This window comes from Rhinopithecus bieti, unplaced genomic scaffold (assembly GCF_001698545.2).
Source record: "Rhinopithecus bieti isolate Rb0 unplaced genomic scaffold, ASM169854v2 scaffold_3832, whole genome shotgun sequence".
Lineage (NCBI taxonomy): Eukaryota > Metazoa > Chordata > Mammalia > Primates > Cercopithecidae > Rhinopithecus > Rhinopithecus bieti.
Window position 1 is genome coordinate 227,821 of NW_016804242.1, and position 18,745 is coordinate 246,565.

Consider the following 18,745-nt stretch of genomic DNA (forward strand, 5'->3'; position numbering starts at 1 on the left):
AAATTATCATTGAAGAAAGTAAGAAAAGAGCATATGTTAGCAAATGCCTGTTAGTAAAGCACACTTTTTCTTTTGAAATGTAATGATTTGATGTTCTTATGAAGGTACATATCAGAGAGAGAAAAAAAAATTACAGAATACAGAATCATAAGAAGATATTGGCCTTACAGATATTAAAACATAGTATAAAGCCACACTAATCAAAACAATGTATTATTGTCATAGAAAAAGACTATTAGAAAATAACTATAGAAAACTCAGAAATACATCTCAACATATAAGGGACTTTAAATAAAAATATGATATTTAAATTCAATGTGGCTTATTTTATAAATGGTACTACATAATTGTTATTCGCCTGGAAGAAAAAAAAGTATTGGACCTCTACTTCATATCATAAAGTAACAAATTTCAAATGAATTAAAAACTAAATGTAAAATATAAAATAATAAATGCTCTAAAAGATAATTTAAGAGTTCATATTTATAACTTAAACTTTGAGAGATCCTTAATATATTTGTGACATTATATAAAAAATTTAAATGAAATACCAGCAAATCAAAAGTAGCAGTACATTTATGGAAAAATATATCAGAATTAGACTTGTATCTATTTAAAAAGCTATAAATAAAATATTTAAAAATATATTTACTTGATTACATAAAATTTAATGCTTTCATGAAAAACAGAACACAGATAAAGGCAAACCACAGAGATAAACACAATAATTTCAAGTACAGATTATGTATGGGATCTGAATATATGAGGTGGCCAGGANAATAATAAATGCTCTAAAAGATAATTTAAGAGTTCATATTTATAACTTAAACTTTGAGAGATCCTTAATATATTTGTGACATTATATAAAAAATTTAAATGAAATACCAGCAAATCAAAAGTAGCAGTACATTTATGGAAAATATATCAGAATTAGACTTGTATCTATTTAAAAGCTATAAATAAAATATTTAAAATATATTTACTTGATTACATAAAATTTAATGCTTTCATGAAAACAGAACACAGATAAAGGCAAACCACAGAGATAAACACAATAATTTCAAGTACAGATTATGTATGGGATCTGAATATATGAGGTGGCCAGGATATATGAAGTAACCCTACAAATCAATAAAAAAGGAGAGTAAAAGGATAGCAATCAGCAGAAAGACAAATCTAAATGATTATTTGAAAAAATTAATCCCAATTAAATAGATAACGTTTGGCAACTTCTGTCTAGGAAAATCAAAACCGTAACAGTGGAAAAATATAACTAAACAACTTTGGAGATGAGGAAAGTGAAAAAGCTACATATAAGAAGACAATTTTAATTATACAAGAATACTACATGTAATTGTATACAAGAATTTGAAATCTAAATGTGACAAATGATTTTCTGGCAAAATATAAGTGATTAAATTGACTAAAGAGGAGGTACAAACACTGATGGAAATAGAAAAACAATCTAAATTTACTACCCAAAATGATGCTAAGACAGATAATCTAATGAAAAAATTTTACCAAATAACTAAGGAAACAGTGTTTTCAAAACTGCTGCAATGCACAAAAAGAGATGAAAAGTTTTATAAACACTTTATTAAAGTGGCATAATCATATAGTCAATATATTTGTGACATTATATAAAAAATTTAAATGAAATATTAGCAAATCAAAGTAGCAGTACATTTATGGGAAAATATATCAGGATTACACTTGTATCTATTAACATAATTATATGATATAATTGCATAAAGACAATATGGAAAATACATAATGATGTTGAAATGTAATACGTATTAATTATTGGTTTTAAATATTGTGAGAAAATTAGTCTAAGGAAACTTTGTTAACTGCAATTATAGCAAGTAATAAATGATGCTGAAAAAGCATTTGATAATATTTAAAACCCACTCCTGATTTAAAACTAGGAATTCTGGAAAAGCAACTAATAAAAGGAAAATTCATTAACTGGACAAAGGGTATCTAGCAGAAACTACAGTGATATCATACTCAATAGTGAAACAAGAGAAGAATTCCCATACCATTAACAAAGCCCTCCCTTCCCTACAGGCTTTGTACTAGAGGTGCACTACACTGCAAGGAGAGTGTAAGTTTGAGACCCTGGTCTCTTCAGTTAGATTGCTCAGGCTCAATTCTCTTCTGTAGTTTAAAACTCTATAATCTGAACACATTACTTAACCCTTCTATGTTTCTGTTTAATCATCTGTAAAACAGAAGTAATAACAGTTACTGTAAATAGCTATTACGAGGATTTAATGAGGTAAGATACAAAAAATGTCTGCCTAGTGCTGGCACATTATAAGTATAAATTAAATCTCACTATTGAGACTAGAAAGTAAATAAGAATAGCAGACAAAACTCCCTATTTGCAAAAAACAATTATTGTCTGTCAATAAAATCAAGAAAGATAATCCACTATAAACCACAGTGTACATCAGAGTATTCAGTAACGTGACAACACAGGAATAATATGAAAATCAAGACACATTTCCTAGGTTCCAGGAATCAAAAATATCTTGAGAGATAGTCCATTCACAATAACATTTGATAATACAGAATGCTAAGGTGTAAAGAAAGTCAATGTGAAATATACAAGAACTTTATGAAGACAATCACAGAATGATTGAACCAAATGAGGGCTATTAAGAAAGCACTATGACACAAGTAAGGCCTTGTGAAATAGTGAACTTCTTAATCACTTTTAGGGTTTTAGCAGATACTGGATGACCAATTTCTAGGGATTTATAAAATATAAGTTTGAAATAGTCACTTCCAACTATTAGCTTCTCCGAAATCACTTTAAATGATGCTTTGTCCATTAGAGGACATAAATGCATTTTTTTCTAAAATATAACCCAGATGATTGAATAGATTAGCAAGAGAAAGAATAAATTTTAAACCGCATTATATAACCTTAAGTGATCTTTCTAAAAATAAAAATACCTGAGGAATAAATATGTTGATCTTCTAGAAAACAAACAAGAGGAATTACTTGTCATTAGATTTTAACTATGATCATTACTTACTAAGGGCATTTCTGTTTGTTGGCTTAACATGCCTCTTCCTCCCTTGAGCATCTTTATCATCCTCTTCCTTATTTATACTTTTATCAGATCTTGTGAGAACCACAGCGTGTGTAGTAAATTTATTTAAAAACTGTGTTTCAACTGTAAATGAGAACAAGAAAAACAGATGAGACTTAAACTATTATACAACCAAAGCACCACAAATAAGAACATACAATACTAATGCCACTTGGATGGAACTCTGCAAATTAGATTAAATAACTAGCTTAAATGTCATCTCTTCTGCCCACTTTTCTGGTATGGACTGAATTGTGTCCCCCCAAAATTCATATGTTAAATCCCTACTCCTAAATGTGAACGTGTTTGGAGACAGGGTCTTTAAGGGGGTAAAAGATTAAATGAGATCGTAAGAGTGGCACCCTAATCCTGGTGTCCTTACAAAAAGAGGAAGAGATACCACACATGCAGGAAAGACCTGGTAAGAACGTAGCCAGTCTGCAAACCAGAGATATCTCACCACAAATCAACCCTACTCGCACCTTAATCTTGAACTTTCAACATTCAGAAATGTGAGAAAATAAATTTCTGTTGTTTAAGCCCCCAAGTCTGTTATGGCAGCCCAAGCTAATGTACTTTCCTTCAGTTGCATTCACCCAGTCAATCAATTTTGCCCATTTGGGTTCTCCCACAGAACTTTGCCCTTCACACTACTGATTCTTATGTGCCCCACTAGTTAGCAATAACCTCAAGAATAACTGTGCTATATTCATGTTGATATTCATTGACTCTGGTGCCTATTATAAAACTAAGAAAACACAACCAACAACCAAAAATCCCTTTGTATTAATAAGCCCCTTCCTACAATATACAAATGACACTGACAATGTTAAGAAACATATTTAGTCACTCATGTGTAAGGGGATTTGGTTCAACTTGTTTTTCTCTTAAATGCCATTGAATGAAGTTTTTATTGAAGAAATGGGCTTGTCTGGGAAAGAATACTGCTAGATCACTTATTAGAGTGGAAGGTGTGAATATTAGGGATGGGATATTCAGGAGTAAATGTGAGAAGCAGAAGTAGAGAATTCCCCTTACCATCCTATACTGTGTTGTTCATATCTGTGGGGCTAGGCAGGCTCAGACCAATTTGAAGCACAAGATGCTGCTACTTCCTTAGTACACAATGTCATCAAAGAGCGTCCCATTCACTTAATTAAACCCAAGGTATGGATCTTCAACACTGTCTTCTGTAACTTAGTTTTTTCTCTTTTAATCTTTTAAAATGTTGATGTCCACCAATTTTTTTTTTTGTCCACTTTCCTCTAAATCTAAGGGTTTTCCCTGAACAATTCTATGACATAGCTGATGATTCTAAGAATCATATTTTCAACTTAATCTTCTTTTCTGAGCTCACATGGATATTCCATAGTAACCCTAGTTTCTGTGCATCCAAACTGAATTCATTATAATTCCCCTCCAAAACAACTTGTTCTTCCAATACATTGCTTGCGTGTCTTAGTCAGATTGAGCTGCCATAACAAAATACCACAGACTGGGAGGCTTAAACAACAGAAATTATCTTGCCATTCTGGAGGTTCAATGATCCAAGATCAAAGTGATCAGACTGGCTGGTTGAGTTTTTGGTGAAGGCTCTCTTCCTGGCTTGAAGATGGCTGCTTTCTGGATCTGTCCATATATCACAAGCTCTCTGGTGTCTCTTCATATAAGGATACTAATTCTATAGGATCAGGGCTCCACCCTTATAACCACATTTAACCTTAATTACTTCCTTTCTCCAAATATAGCCACACTGGGAGTTAGGGCTTCAACACATAAATTTTGGGGGGACGCAGTTTCATCCATAGCAATGCAAATGCAAATTGTACACACCCATTCACTAAAATCAAACACTTAAAACTTAATGAATCTCTTTCTCTCATCATACTAATCCGTCACTGACCAAGTACAATCAACTTGCTTCTTTAGTATCCCTTTCATCATTACCTCATCTTAGGTTAGTATATCTTCATCTTTTTCCTATATATTTGAAATATTTTCTTAACTCTTCTTCCCACCTTCAGATTTGCACAGTTCCTTACCCACAAGTGGTCCATCCTACACACTACTTCTTAAACTATCTCACATGGTAAACTGTATCGTGTTTCTCTCCTACTTCAAAATTTTAAGGGAGTCCCCATGGTTTTTATGTGGTCTTGCTACTGCTTACCTCTCTAGCTCTAACTCTTGTAGCAGCCCCCCTTTCTTCCTATATTCCAGGCACACTGAACTGTTCACAATGGTTGCCCAAAGAGTGCTGTGATGTTACCTGCTTCTGTCCCTTTGCTCCTGCTGTTGCTTTTGGCTGGAATGCCTTTCTCTCTCTCGATCTATCAGATTCAGTTCTCATGTGTCTAGTATAGTCTAGTCACTTCCTTTTTTAAAAGTTTTCACTATTTCTCCAGGTAGATAAGATTCCCTTTGTAATATTCCTACTAGCCCTTTTGTGATTTCTATCAAAAGACACAGAACACTTTATTGTACTGTGTAATTACTAGTCATATTCCCTGCTGTTACACTTTACTTATTAAATCAGAGGCCATGTCTTACATATTTTTGCAACTTTTGTATCTAGTTCAATGCATGACACTTAATACATTTACACTGAATAAATACATGAGTCAAAAACAGAAACTATGCTATTAAAAAATAAATGCAGCAAAAAAAGAAATCTTATAGCAGAAAATAGGAACTTTTACCATGGCATATTTTTCCATTCCCATAAAATCCTTTTGGACATGAACCACAATGATAGGAACCAAAGGTATTCAGGCATTCTACTCCCTCAAAGCAAGGCTTGGAGTCACACTCATCAACATCTTCCTGGCAGTTTTTGCCTGTACAAAATATAGGTCAAGAGCTCAAATTATTTAATTTGAAAAACATTGTATGTCCAATTGGCTAATTATATAACTTCTACTTTTCATGTCTGTCCTTCTAACCCCAAAAGAGCTGCTATGCATTATGAGGAGAGAAGTATGCTATTTTTAAAACTTACTGTATAATCAAATATAAAGTCACTAATTATATTCAATTTAATATTAAACTAGACCTTTCAAGTACATACGATTTTTTTTTTTTTGTAAATAAGATGAGTTAAGATTTCCATTAATATTTGAGGCAAAAGTTTCATATTACAACAATAATTTGAACTTTGTTTAAAAGTCAGTAATTTTAAAAGTTATTTAGGATGGTTGGTTAGCTTTAAGGACAAATTGTTTAGTTACAAAAATTGTTTATGTTAGGAAAGTCAGTGTGTCCTTAGTAAAAGTTTTTGAGTTGATGTGGTACTCTGAAATGCTTAACAACTCATCTGAATGAATAAATTCAGTCATATATGGATGGTAGCCCTTATTATACTAAAATTTATGAGGCAATCAACATTTGAATTCTTTCAAATATAGTCTACAGTGGAGTAGAAAAGAGATCTACATTCATAGTTCCAAATGATAAAATTTTTGTTTTAAAATGCTGAAGAGGTGGGGCGTGGCAGCTCACACCTGTAATCCCAGAACTTTGGGACGCTGAGATGAGCAGATCACGAGGTCAGGAGATCGAGACCATCCTGGCCTACATGGTGAAAGCCCATCTCTACTAAAAATACAAAAAATTAGCCAGGCATGGTGGCAGGTGCCTGTAGTCCCAGGTATTCGGGAGGCTGAGGCAGGAGAATGGCGTGAACCCGGGAGGCAGAGCTTGCAGTGAGTTGAGACCATGCCACTGCACTCCAGCCTGGGCGACAGAGCGAGACTCCATCTCAAAAAAAAAAAAAAAAAAGGTGCTGAAGAAAATTAGAAGACACATAAATCTTCTGCTCAGTTCTACTGTATTGTTAAAATAGGTGTCTTCAAGAAAAATATCAGCTCATTAACTATATATTTACTTACTTAATATTTACATCTATTGAATGTAAAGAAAGTATTCATATGAGTTTTTAAGAATCCATGGAAAATTAAAGGTTGGCAGTCATATATTTCTGTAATCACACATTTTAGGACAATTAATGAGTTAGTAAATATGCTAACATTTCATTGATTTCAACTTTTACCATGATATTTCTAAGTCAATGAATTATCGGTAAAATCTCTCCTAAGTGATAACTTTTGTATTTTCTCTGGCATAACTCCTTTATTTTTCCATATTATATCTTAATAGTAATACATTTTAATACACTTCTCCCTACCAAATATAGGTAGGAATGTTTAGAAACCTGCAGAACAGGTTCCTACATTGCTATAACAGTTATAAAAATGAGCAAAATTATAATAGTGTATGGAATTTACAATTTACAAGAACAAGGGATATGGATAGTAATTATATTTGTAATAACTTTTATTAAAATTGTAAAGATGTGTACTAAAATCTTTAGGACCACACATTTGCTTGAGTAACCTGTAGATGTGTGTTTCAATGAGCTTTTCTTTCTAATTTGTTATGAGGAGCAAAATCTTACCTTTGAGCTCAGGTGGACAATCACAGGAATAATTGTGAAAACCACTAATACAGCTGCCAAGACCACAAGGGTTGGATTGGCACCCACTAGTGTTGACTTCGCAAAGGCTACCATGGAAGCCAGGCAAGCAGACACACAGGTACACTCCACTCCCTGGAGGAAAGTTCCTATCAGACACACATGATCCACCATTCAGGCAATCACAAGACTTCACAGTCACCTGAAAAAGAAAATAAAAAAGGAAATGTCTTATTTTTCAATAAAATTATCTTCAGTTTATGCCCCGGAAATCATGACAGGCATGTGTGTTTATGTACAAGTATGACCAAATCACTTATATTTGATATATATACACACATAGACACAAATGTAATATAAAATTGTATTAAAAATAGTTTAATAAGGCAATTACGCCCACTCCCAGGTGCAAAACCACAATAAAATACTAAGGATAACTTGTCTTAAAAAAAAAGTTACAAGATGATCAATTTCTGTCACGCAAGTAGAACAACGTAAAAAAAATCACTAAAGTGGACAGCAGTTAATCACCTGGGTTATTCACAAACCTAGAGAGCAAATGATCTCCTGAATTACTGGGTTAATATGGCATAGAACACAGCTGCTCTTCACAATATTACTTCAGTGCAAAAGTGTGTTCCAAGTTTCAAAAGAACAATGGACACATAAAGGGTTTGGAAGTATTAAGTGCTCATGACTGACATAATGAAAAGAAAAGTCAATAAAGAAAGGAATTATAGTTGCCAATTAGTTATCTCAAGTCATATTTATAATCTTGATTTCTAATTCAACATCTCAGGCCCTTTCACTTGATGGAAGAGGGTATAATTATCAATCTTAGATTAATCACACATCTTTCATGAAGGTGGAGCTGAAGGAGTTTATCCGTGTTACAGGGAAGTGCAAAGTAAAACAGTAAAGAAATTATTAATTTATATCTGTGCTTCTGGGCTTGAGACTCTCTCTAAGGTTTTAAATTCTTACAAACAATAATAAAAAGTTTTGGCAGTTTAATTTTCCATACAATGTTTAATAACTCTGTTGCTCTTTACAACTAGGAATATGGCTTGTATTTTAAATTCAAATAAAGTTGTTAAAATTGCAAAAGAATCCAGTGACACTTACGTAATTATAAAGATTACCTCAATCGTGACTCTAGTTTCAGCATCGCAGTCATCCTTAAGGCGTAGAGTAAATTGTTGCGGAGTTAGTAACTCTGTTTTCCACATAAAAAGCCCTGCAGAGGAAACACTTGCTCCTTCAGGACCAGAGTCCAACGTAAAGTGGATGTCAGAACCTTCCGGATCAAAGGCCACGAACTGATACTCAAAGTTTTCACCATAAAATGTCTGTAATTTGTCTTGCAATACTTGAATCACCGGGGGCTGATTGTCTGTAATAGAGAAAACACTTAACTTTATACCCGTGAGAAAAAGAAATGAAGTGTACTTCTGAGAGCTCCCACAGAGATATGCATTTTGATACAGACTGAACTCTGCTAAAAGGTCTATTAGCTGTTTTCATTTTTTTTTTTTTTTAACATTCTGAGTAAGTTCAATTCCATTCTTAGACATCTGAAAGTAATTGACAGGTGCAAGACCTCAGGCATTATTATGAAAGTATGAAAGCACTTTGGATATAGCACAGAATATATAAATACACATGCACTGTCCACACTGGATGTTGCACCTCTTCTGTCTCAACTTACTTCTTGGTGTTGACTGCCTCACTACTCTCTCTCTCTCTCTCTCTCTGACTGCGGATCCTTTGCACTCTGTTTCTTTCAGCCTCACTTTCTCCCTCTACTCCCTTTCTCTATTTCTCCCTCACTGCCCATGACTGCTCCGTTTCTTTGGCTCCTCTGAATGTTTCTTGCTGTACTTGCCTCCCCAGCTATAACACGTGGAAGCCATTAGTCATACTCATCTTCTGCTACTCAGATATTCTTCCAGTGGCTGAGTGCACACACTAAAAAAGAAGCTATTTCAGGATGGGCATGGTGGCTCACACCTGTAATCCCAGCACTTTGGGAGGCCAAGGCAGGTGGATCACCTGAAATCAGGAGTTCCAGACCAGCCTGACCAACATGGTGAAATCCTACCTCTACTAGAAATAAAAATTAGTAGGCATGGTGGTGGGTACCTGTAATCCCAGCCACTCCAGAGACTGAGGCAGAATAATTGCTCGAACCTGGGATGTGGAGGTTGCAGTGACCTGAGATTTTGCCACTGTGCTCCAGCCTGGGAGACAGAATGAGATTCTGTCTTTAAAAAAAAAAAGTGGCTATTTTAGAGAACAGGCAGAATTCCCTTTACACTCATGAAACAACTGAAAACCTCTTTTTATATTGTGTTATATTAAAAAATGTCTACCTTTTCAGCCTACTGGCTTAACAGTTGGAACAAATAGCCCCATTACATTCTATTGTTCACAAACACTCTGCTTGCATCCACAAAGCACTAATGCCTCGAGATTGTAGCTCTGGCTCCTGTTCTGTCCCTGCATATCCTTACACAAGCAGCCTAATTTATTGATTTTAATTTCCTCATCCTCAGTATGAGAGATTTAAAAGACATGATATTTTCATGGCCCTTTATGACTTTGAACACTATGAGACTATAATGAATCTATCAGTCAAACAATAGCCATTGAAAAAACAGAGACACCAGTTCAGAAGTTGTATTGTATTTTTCATCTCTTGTACTATATTTTTCCTCAAATTTCCATTGTCTTTCCACAGTGTTCCATGAGTCTTAAACCTAAACAGTGAATCATCTAGTAAATGTAATGAAACACAGTAATGAATATGTGCATACAATTATAATGATATTACAAAGCATAGTATAAATATAAAGTTGTATGACTCCCTTAAATAAAATTACATGGGGCCAGGAAATAATTGTGTCCTATTGTCTCTAATAATGTCTGATCTCCCCATGAGGAAAGAGAACTTGGACACCTATATGGAACCAACATAACTCTGTTTATGAAAGTGAGGAAGTTATATGGTACGTGACTACAGTTTGGGGTATTATTTGAAACAAAGTATCTCAAAATTATCTGTACCCAATATTATACTCATCACATCACACAACAGTAGTGCTGGAAGGCACTTCATAGATTACTGACTCCAGATACCTTGTTTAACAGGCGCTGAATCCATGGCCTTTGAGCTTAAATGGTTAATAACATCACAAAACTGAACAGAGGTAAAGCTAAGCATAGGAAATTGTGTGTAACTGAGTTAATAATTCCCATTTCTTCCATTAATAAATCACATATGCTTTCCTAATCAAATATTAAAATCTATTCTATATCCTCAAAGTAAATTTTGCAGTTAGGAGAGATGCTAAATTAAACACAGAGGTCATTCATTTTAAACACATTTATGTAACTTCTGACTGAAAACCACTTTTAAAATGTCTCGTATAGGAAATATTTGGATTAATAAAGAATAACTTACTTTCTAAAAATGACCAAGTAAATCTTGAAATTTGGGGTCTACAAATCAAACACGGGCTGGTTGGATTTTTGTCTCCTTCAACATAGCAGAGTCCATCAATAATGCAAACATTTTCCTAATGGAAAATTTTTAAAAAAGAAAACATCAATAAAAGTACACCTATAGTTAGCATATAGAAAAAACTGTTCAAGGAAGGATGGCTGTACATGTACTGATGATTCCAAAGAAAGCACATACATCTATGTTGATACTCTGTAAGCATAAGTGAATATAAGAAAACAAATTACCTGAATATGTAAATGTCTATAAAACTGATCAATTTGGAGGTAATGAAAGTATATATAACTTTTACCTTTACAAAGTTATAGCTTATAATTTATAAATAACATGGGAGAAAATCTCTCTTTTGGTATTTTCACCGCTGAACTCATTCTGGGAGTATTTTATTCATAAAGAAATAAAAGTAACTTCTTTTTTTTTCTCCACAGTTTATAAAATCACATTAGATTATAGTTATCTTCCATTTCCCTAGCAGCCCACTGAGGTCTGTGAACACAGTCAACTAGACCGGATCCTTGGCATAATTATCCACACTTGATAATGGATATCATTACACCAAACATGTGAAAGAGATGCTGATAAGCACAGAAAGAGCATTAAATGTAGCAAGTATTCTTGGGGAGAAGACTAAATTTTATTCAGGAGATATAAACTTAGCTCATTTTACAAAATCTCCTTTAATATCACTTGGAAAATTGCACAAAAGTTAGAGCAAAATAGCTCCAGGAGGAGAAAACAATCTTGAATAATAATATTTTCAAAGTACTTATGGATATATGGAAATGAAATATTTGGGAAAAAATAAAAATCAAACAATTTCTCAAAACCAGAGATTTGGTCTGATGACTAATCTCAAGAAAATACATTTTAAACTTAGAAAAAATAATACTTTAAAATTTTCATGTACATAAATATTATTTGGATGCACCTCAGTTTTGAAGAGTCAAGAGATATTTTACCCATGGAGTCTGTTGAGTCAGCAGTTCACATGTGAGACAGCCCTTCTGATAAATACGGTAGGCTGGATATAGCTCGAAAAGAAGTTGCGATTGCAACTCAGCTCAGGCTGCGCTGCTGTTCTGTAATCCATCAAGTGGCAGGTATTTACATGCTCCAATAAACTTAGTTGCCAGGAAATACTCCCCATAAAAATATCAATTTTATACATTTTACAAATTTTAACCAAATGTACATCATTTGATGCAAAGAAGACTAGGTAACAACATGAGATCTCTTATTGGAAAGTCATTACTACTACTGAAAAAACAATGTAGGTACGAGTGAAGTAGTAAATAATTTAGTCTGGACTTCCTCTTACAATTTTTTAGAAGTAATCTGACATTTCAAAATATTAAAGGTAGGAACCTCTTCCTAGCAGGCAGAGTAACAATTTCAGTTACCCTTATATAAACTTGAGGAAGGCTTTTCTCTATTAGTTTTTCTGGTATGAAAGTGAAAAAACTACAATTAATGTGACAAGAGCATAGGAAAAGAAAATACCTATGATGTAAATGTGAAAATAAATGAAAAAAATACATACCTTTATAGTACATGAGTCATTTTTATAGAGACCACAAATTTGACAAGCACCATCATATATGACCATTATTTTGGGATTACTGAATTTATAACCATCATTAGATACCTGTAACATAATAGTTCCATAATGAGATGATTTGTTCTAAATGTTCTAAATTCATTATGAAATGTTATATATAAGTATTTACTTTGTTTATAAATATGAAGATGTCTTTTTTATTTTTTACCTTCAACTGCCACTTCCCAGTTGGTTTCCCACCCACCAGATCCATGGTATCAAACTGCTGAACATCAGTGGGCAGCTGACAATCAACAGCTCTGCTATTTTGGAAAACAGTCTGTGTATGGATGGGTTCTCCAGGCATCCATTCACTGCTATTATACTGAGGACATAGTGAGAAAGCAATTAACTTCTGTTAAATTATGGAAATATTTTATTAGTAAATTACATATAATCAAAACATAAATTTAAGATACATGCCTAGTATAATGTAATATATAACAGAGAAACTAAAGTCATATTGGGAGTGAGTTTTATTCAGAATAATGGAAAACATATATATGATAATATGATGCAAATTGCTCCCAATGAATCACGCATTTCTTGGCAGTTCAAATCAAAGAAGTTACCAATATTGGTCATCTACAATGGATCACTATGTGATGACTTTTGTAGCAAGAGGAAACACTTGATACATAGATGATACACAGTGGATTGATTTTCTGCCCAGAAATTCCTTCATTTCTCCTGCAAAAGCTTCCACCACCTCATCTACTTGAAACTGTCCTTTCTGCCCCCTACACAGCTCCCAGGGTCTCTCATATTCCTATATGACCAATCTCCCTGACTATGCCTGACTGGTGCAGGGGCGGACCTAAGCTAGGCCAATATTTCAACTACTCATGATATTTTAACTTTGTGCCAATGGCGATGTCATGTCAGTTGGCCTCTGATGGCTTGAGTTGCAGGACACAAAACTATGGAGTGGTTGGTGGCCATTTTTTCACTATGGAGAGAAAGCCAGTATATAGTGAAATGGGAAAATGAAGCCCACAAACAAAAGCTGAATTGAGACACACACACACACACACAAATGCACATATACTGAGTCTTCATGGTGTTCAAGATTTTTCTTGAGAATTCAGCTACTTTCTTGTTCTTGATTCGCTAAGAAATATACCATCCTCATAATAAATATTTTTGCTCATTAGTTTATTAGTAATGTGAAACTAAATAAACTCTAGTTCACCCTACTTAATAACTCAGTGAAATATCATGCTTAAGCTACACTTTTAGTATTATTTTTCAGTATTGAAAATGTGTTGGTGCCAAAAGAGGAGAAGCCAGAATAATGTTCCAGGTACTGGTAACTGCGTAGGAAACCAAAAGCTGTATTTTGCTGTCAAAATTTAGATTTAGATTTTTCTTTGAAATTTATTATTGTAAAATGTTTTCAACCACTCAGAATTTGTCATAGAGCATGCTGATGCTTCAATATTGTGGGTCAGCAGGAAAAGGAAAGGAAAACATGGTCACTCTAATCTGCCGCTAATAGAAATTACACTTTTGAAGATTTGATGATTGAAAGAGTGAGTTGCAAATCTTCATATTTAAGGGAGTGTGCAGAGTCTAGCCTAGCAGATCTATCAGTGGTTTCCCTCTTGTAGAGAAAGAATGGCAATGATTTCTCAGAGTAGTCATGATTATCTACACTTAGGTGAATGTAGGGTCTTGGTTTCTTGTGTGGAAAGAAGACTGCAGCCAATGGCTGGCAATATAGAGATTATTTCCAACTTTCTGTTTTGAGGGGCCTAACCAAAATGAGGAATATACAGTGTTCTATTTCCTTTTCATTCATCAACATTTTGTGAGTATATATCATGTGCTGAAAATATCTCAGTGCAAAAAGATCACAAAGAAAATGACAGACAACATAAAATTTTATGATTGCATTAAAAAAGACTCAAATAGGACATAATACAAATGGAGTTATTAAGTCTAACTAACTAGCACAGTCAAAGAAGGCTTCAAAAAAGCAAATACTTCTCTTCCTGAAAATAAAAAAGGAGACTGCTATTTGGACACTGGGAGCAGAGGTGGAGAGAGTGCAATTCACATGAATGGAGAGAATAGTATATGAAAAAGACAGGGATGTACAGAGTAGCATAAACAAGAAGTTCAAGCCTACAAATGTCGACACAAGAGCTAAATCATAATGTGCCATCCATTTCTTGGATAACATCTTGCATTTAATCCTATAAATTAGCAACTTTAAAATAGTATTTTGTAGAGTCTTGACTGCTTTAGGAGAGGAAGTAAAAGAAATGCTTAAGTGGTTGAATCTCTAGTTGCCTAAAACTACTAATACAAAAGTAGAAAAAAGCATGTAAAACATGTTACACTTTGTATATAAAAAAGAGTTATCTATCCATTTTTTGTACCAAAGAAATATAGTAAGGATTAACCAGAAAATAATGACAGTAGAAACATACTTTAATGAAAAGAAGGAGTGATGGAAAGCAGGTGGCAGGGATGACAAGAAAGTAACAATTCTATGTGTATGCCTTTGTATAGCTTCGACTCTTGGAACTATGATAATATTTCATATTCCCTCCAAATAATTAAATAACTAAAATCAACCAGAGTGTGGAAGAAACTCAAAATGGAAGACAAATATTTTTAAAACCCAACTGTATTATAAATAAAACAGATAACCACTCTAAACAGAGTGGAAAATAGTTAATCTAACTCACTTTGGAAACTAGTATTTGCCTTTATATTGTGACCTTGTTTCATGAATTTGTTTTTCATGGAGGAAAGGGTTAGCATTTCTGAAAATGACTTACATATACACTTAGATTGAGAAACCGGGTAAATATATTGTGGATGATGAGAGCCAGTTTTCACTCGTAAAGAAAAGAGTTACAAATAAAGAAAGGAGAAGGCTAGAATGAACCTTTTGGCACTGCATTGAAATTAGGAGTATCAGTATCAACTCATAGAGATGATAGACAAATAGATAAACAGACAGATAGGTAGTTATGTGTGTGTATAAGTGTCCATACATAAATTTTCTAACTGTACCCTTTAAAAGGGCCAAGAAGCAATAACTACCCTGTAACAAGAAGCACACCTTGCACCCAAGTCTTGGATTTTAAATGACCCTTTTTGATAAATGGAACTACAGTCTTTAGAGAAATGGTTGATTCTAGAGTTGGGATAGGAAAAATATGAGTCTGGAAAATCATATGATGCCAGAACGTGATAAATTGTTCAAAAAATTATGGGAGCAAGTTAAAGGACATGAGAATCAATCTGTAATAGCTCCCAATGGTCAAAGCTGCAATAATTTAAACAGTCAAATAAAGAATGATAGCATTGAGTTATAATTCATGAAATAAGTTTCCATTAGTCTATACTGGCATGAGTAAATAAATGAATAAATAAATTGGAAACAAGGAACAGCTCTTCTTTTCAGTAGAATTCCAAATAATATGTGTAGAAGAAATGATGGAAATAGAAAATCACCAGTGGTAAATACCACAGTAATAATTGCTACAAGCAAAAATTACAGTTAGATGCTAAAATTAGGAGAAAAGAACATTTGAGGAGCTATCCTATATTTCCATAATCTAAAAGTTCCTCCCCACAACACGTTTATTAGTTACAATGGGAAAAACAGGAAGCTTACAGTCAAGACACGTGGCAAAAAACCCCTTAAGTAAGTGATCAAAATTTACATTGCCCATGATTAGATATATCACATCATGAAAGGATGCACTAAGAATTGTACAACATGGCATGACTTCAGTCTAACCATAAAAAAGGAACATTCCACAAAATAAATGGCCAGTGCTCTTCGAAAGAACCAAGTGTGCAAAAGATGAAGAAAGATGGAGCACAGTCACAATATTCAAAAGAACCAAGTGTGCAAAAGATAAAGAAAGATGGAGCACTGTCACAATGTGAAAGAGACTGAAGAAACATGACAAAAAGCAATACAAAATCTTAGACTGGATCCTGAATCAGAAAAAGGACCATTATTAGTGGGACAACTGGTAGAACTGAACAAGGTCTGTAAATTCATTAATAGTATTGTGTCGAGGTGAACTTTCTGGTTTGAACAATTGTTTTATGGATATGGTTTATATATAAGATATTAACTTTAGGAGAAACTGGGTGAAGAATTATTGGAAACTGCATTATTTTACAATTTTCTGTGAGTCTTAAGTTATTCCAAAATAAAAGTTTTTAAAAATTACTTCATAAAATGGGAAGTCATTAAAGATTTTGCATGATCTGATTTCCAAAATGCTAGATTTTCAAGAGGAACCCAATCTTCGAAGGGAACTGAAATTTGAACTAAAAAAGTGAGCAGGAATCGATTCATGTTGACTGAACATGTAACAGGGGAGCTGGGAGAAGATATTAGCTTAGTGGCAGCGCAAGCACCTTCCATACAAAGTGAATGCAAGGTTTTGAGCAGGGCCCATGTTGGTAGGGTTGGGGATCCTAAAATAGTGGCACATTAAACAGGCTTGACTGGAGGTGTGAATGAAAGGTTAGAAAAGCCTTTAAAACCCAGCACTGGGCAAGACTGGGGCTAGGAGAGACAGACTTAACTTCAGCATAACGTAAAATAGGCAGACATGCATTCTAACTTTAGTTTGGGCAAGTGAACATCTTTCTTTCCGTAGTTCTTGATTCGGTTTGGCTCTGCGTCTCCATCCAAATTTCATCTCGAATTGTAATCCCCAAGGATCGAGGGAGAGACACAGTGGGAGTTGACTGGATCATGAGGGCAGTTTCTCCCATGCTGCTCTCGTGAGAGTAAGGAAATTCTCATGAGATCTTGATGGTTTAAAAGTGGCAGCTTCCCTCTTAACTCCCTCTCACCTGCCGCCTTGTGAAGAAGGTGCCTGCCTCTGCCTTCTGCCATGATTTTGTTTCCTGGGGTCTTTCCAGCCGTGTGGAACTGTGAGCCAATTAAACCTGTTTTCTTTATAAATTACCCAGTCTCAGGTAGTATCTTTATAGCACTGTGAAAATGGACTAATACAGTTCTGTATAGTGTGTTAGAGAATTCCAGATTTTACTCTGTATTATCAGAAGTTTGGAGGAAGTGGGAGGTAGTATGAGAGTAAATCACAACAAACAATGCATCTGAAGGTAAGTATGAAATGTGCTTTCCAACAGAATATAAATCTACAAATTTTTTTCCTGGCAAATCACTTAATCTTCATGTGATGTCATATGATTTATTTTGCCAAGACTAATATAATGTCTAGTCACTTAAGTGATATTAAAATTACTGACATGTACCTTTCTATTTTGTCTTATTGCTTCATTGGGATTAAAATATTTCATGGCTTATTTAGAAAGGCTCTACCCATAAAATCCTGAAGTTAGCATACTTGTGTTTAATTACTTGATAAAGACACATACAAACCTATTACCTTCTGTAAATTCTCAATCTCAGAGTCACATTTGGCTTCATCAATTTAGAGAAAAAGTAAGAAGAATGTTATAATGTGTTTTGCTGTCTTAAGTTTTCAGCTTATCCACATATACTTTTGAAATTCATAGAATTATCGTTAAAATAAAATTTCCATTTGAACAAAGAAGATCATTTAAATAATCATCGAAAATAAGGTATAATATGATATACTAATGTTCATACTGATCATGTCTGTTTCTGTGGCCTTCAGAAAGATAAATACTAATTTTTTAGAGGTGGGCATTTTCTGTCTAAAATCCATAGTAAGGAAAATATAAAGAATAAATGCTATTAGTCCTCATTTTTTGGTTTGTAAAAGGGAAATGTTCATATCCAGTTTATGCAAGATGTCTTGGCTAAAACCAATGTCTCTTCTTTATGTTTTTACATGTCAAGAAATACAGAGGCTTACATAAATCAAGCTTGATATTCTTTTAGCTTTTTAATATAAGTGAAAATAGTGAGCTTATACTTCAATAAAAAGTTTATAAGATATTTTAATAAAGTTAACAAAGAAGCGTCAACATTATGTAACTTAATCATTTTCCTGTTAAGCTCTCTAGATGTAACATCGTTTGGATTTATGCTGCTAATTGATAGACCAAATTAA

At 33.8% G+C, this 18,745-nt stretch overlaps 1 protein-coding gene across 1 annotated transcript in view; it reads right to left on the bottom strand.

Moving 5' to 3' along the window:
* Positions 1-18,745, bottom strand: part of VWDE (von Willebrand factor D and EGF domains) — a 78,203-nt gene that overhangs the window by 16,043 nt on the left and 43,415 nt on the right. Inside the window, exons 14-20 of the mRNA XM_017867396.1 lie at positions 12,865-13,020; positions 12,639-12,743; positions 11,039-11,153; positions 8,718-8,968; positions 7,558-7,777; positions 5,804-5,941; positions 3,048-3,188 (exon numbers count right to left, since the gene is read on the bottom strand). Coding sequence (XP_017722885.1) covers positions 3,048-3,188; positions 5,804-5,941; positions 7,558-7,777; positions 8,718-8,968; positions 11,039-11,153; positions 12,639-12,743; positions 12,865-13,020 — 1,126 coding nt within the window. The remainder of the gene's footprint in view (positions 1-3,047; positions 3,189-5,803; positions 5,942-7,557; positions 7,778-8,717; positions 8,969-11,038; positions 11,154-12,638; positions 12,744-12,864; positions 13,021-18,745) is intronic.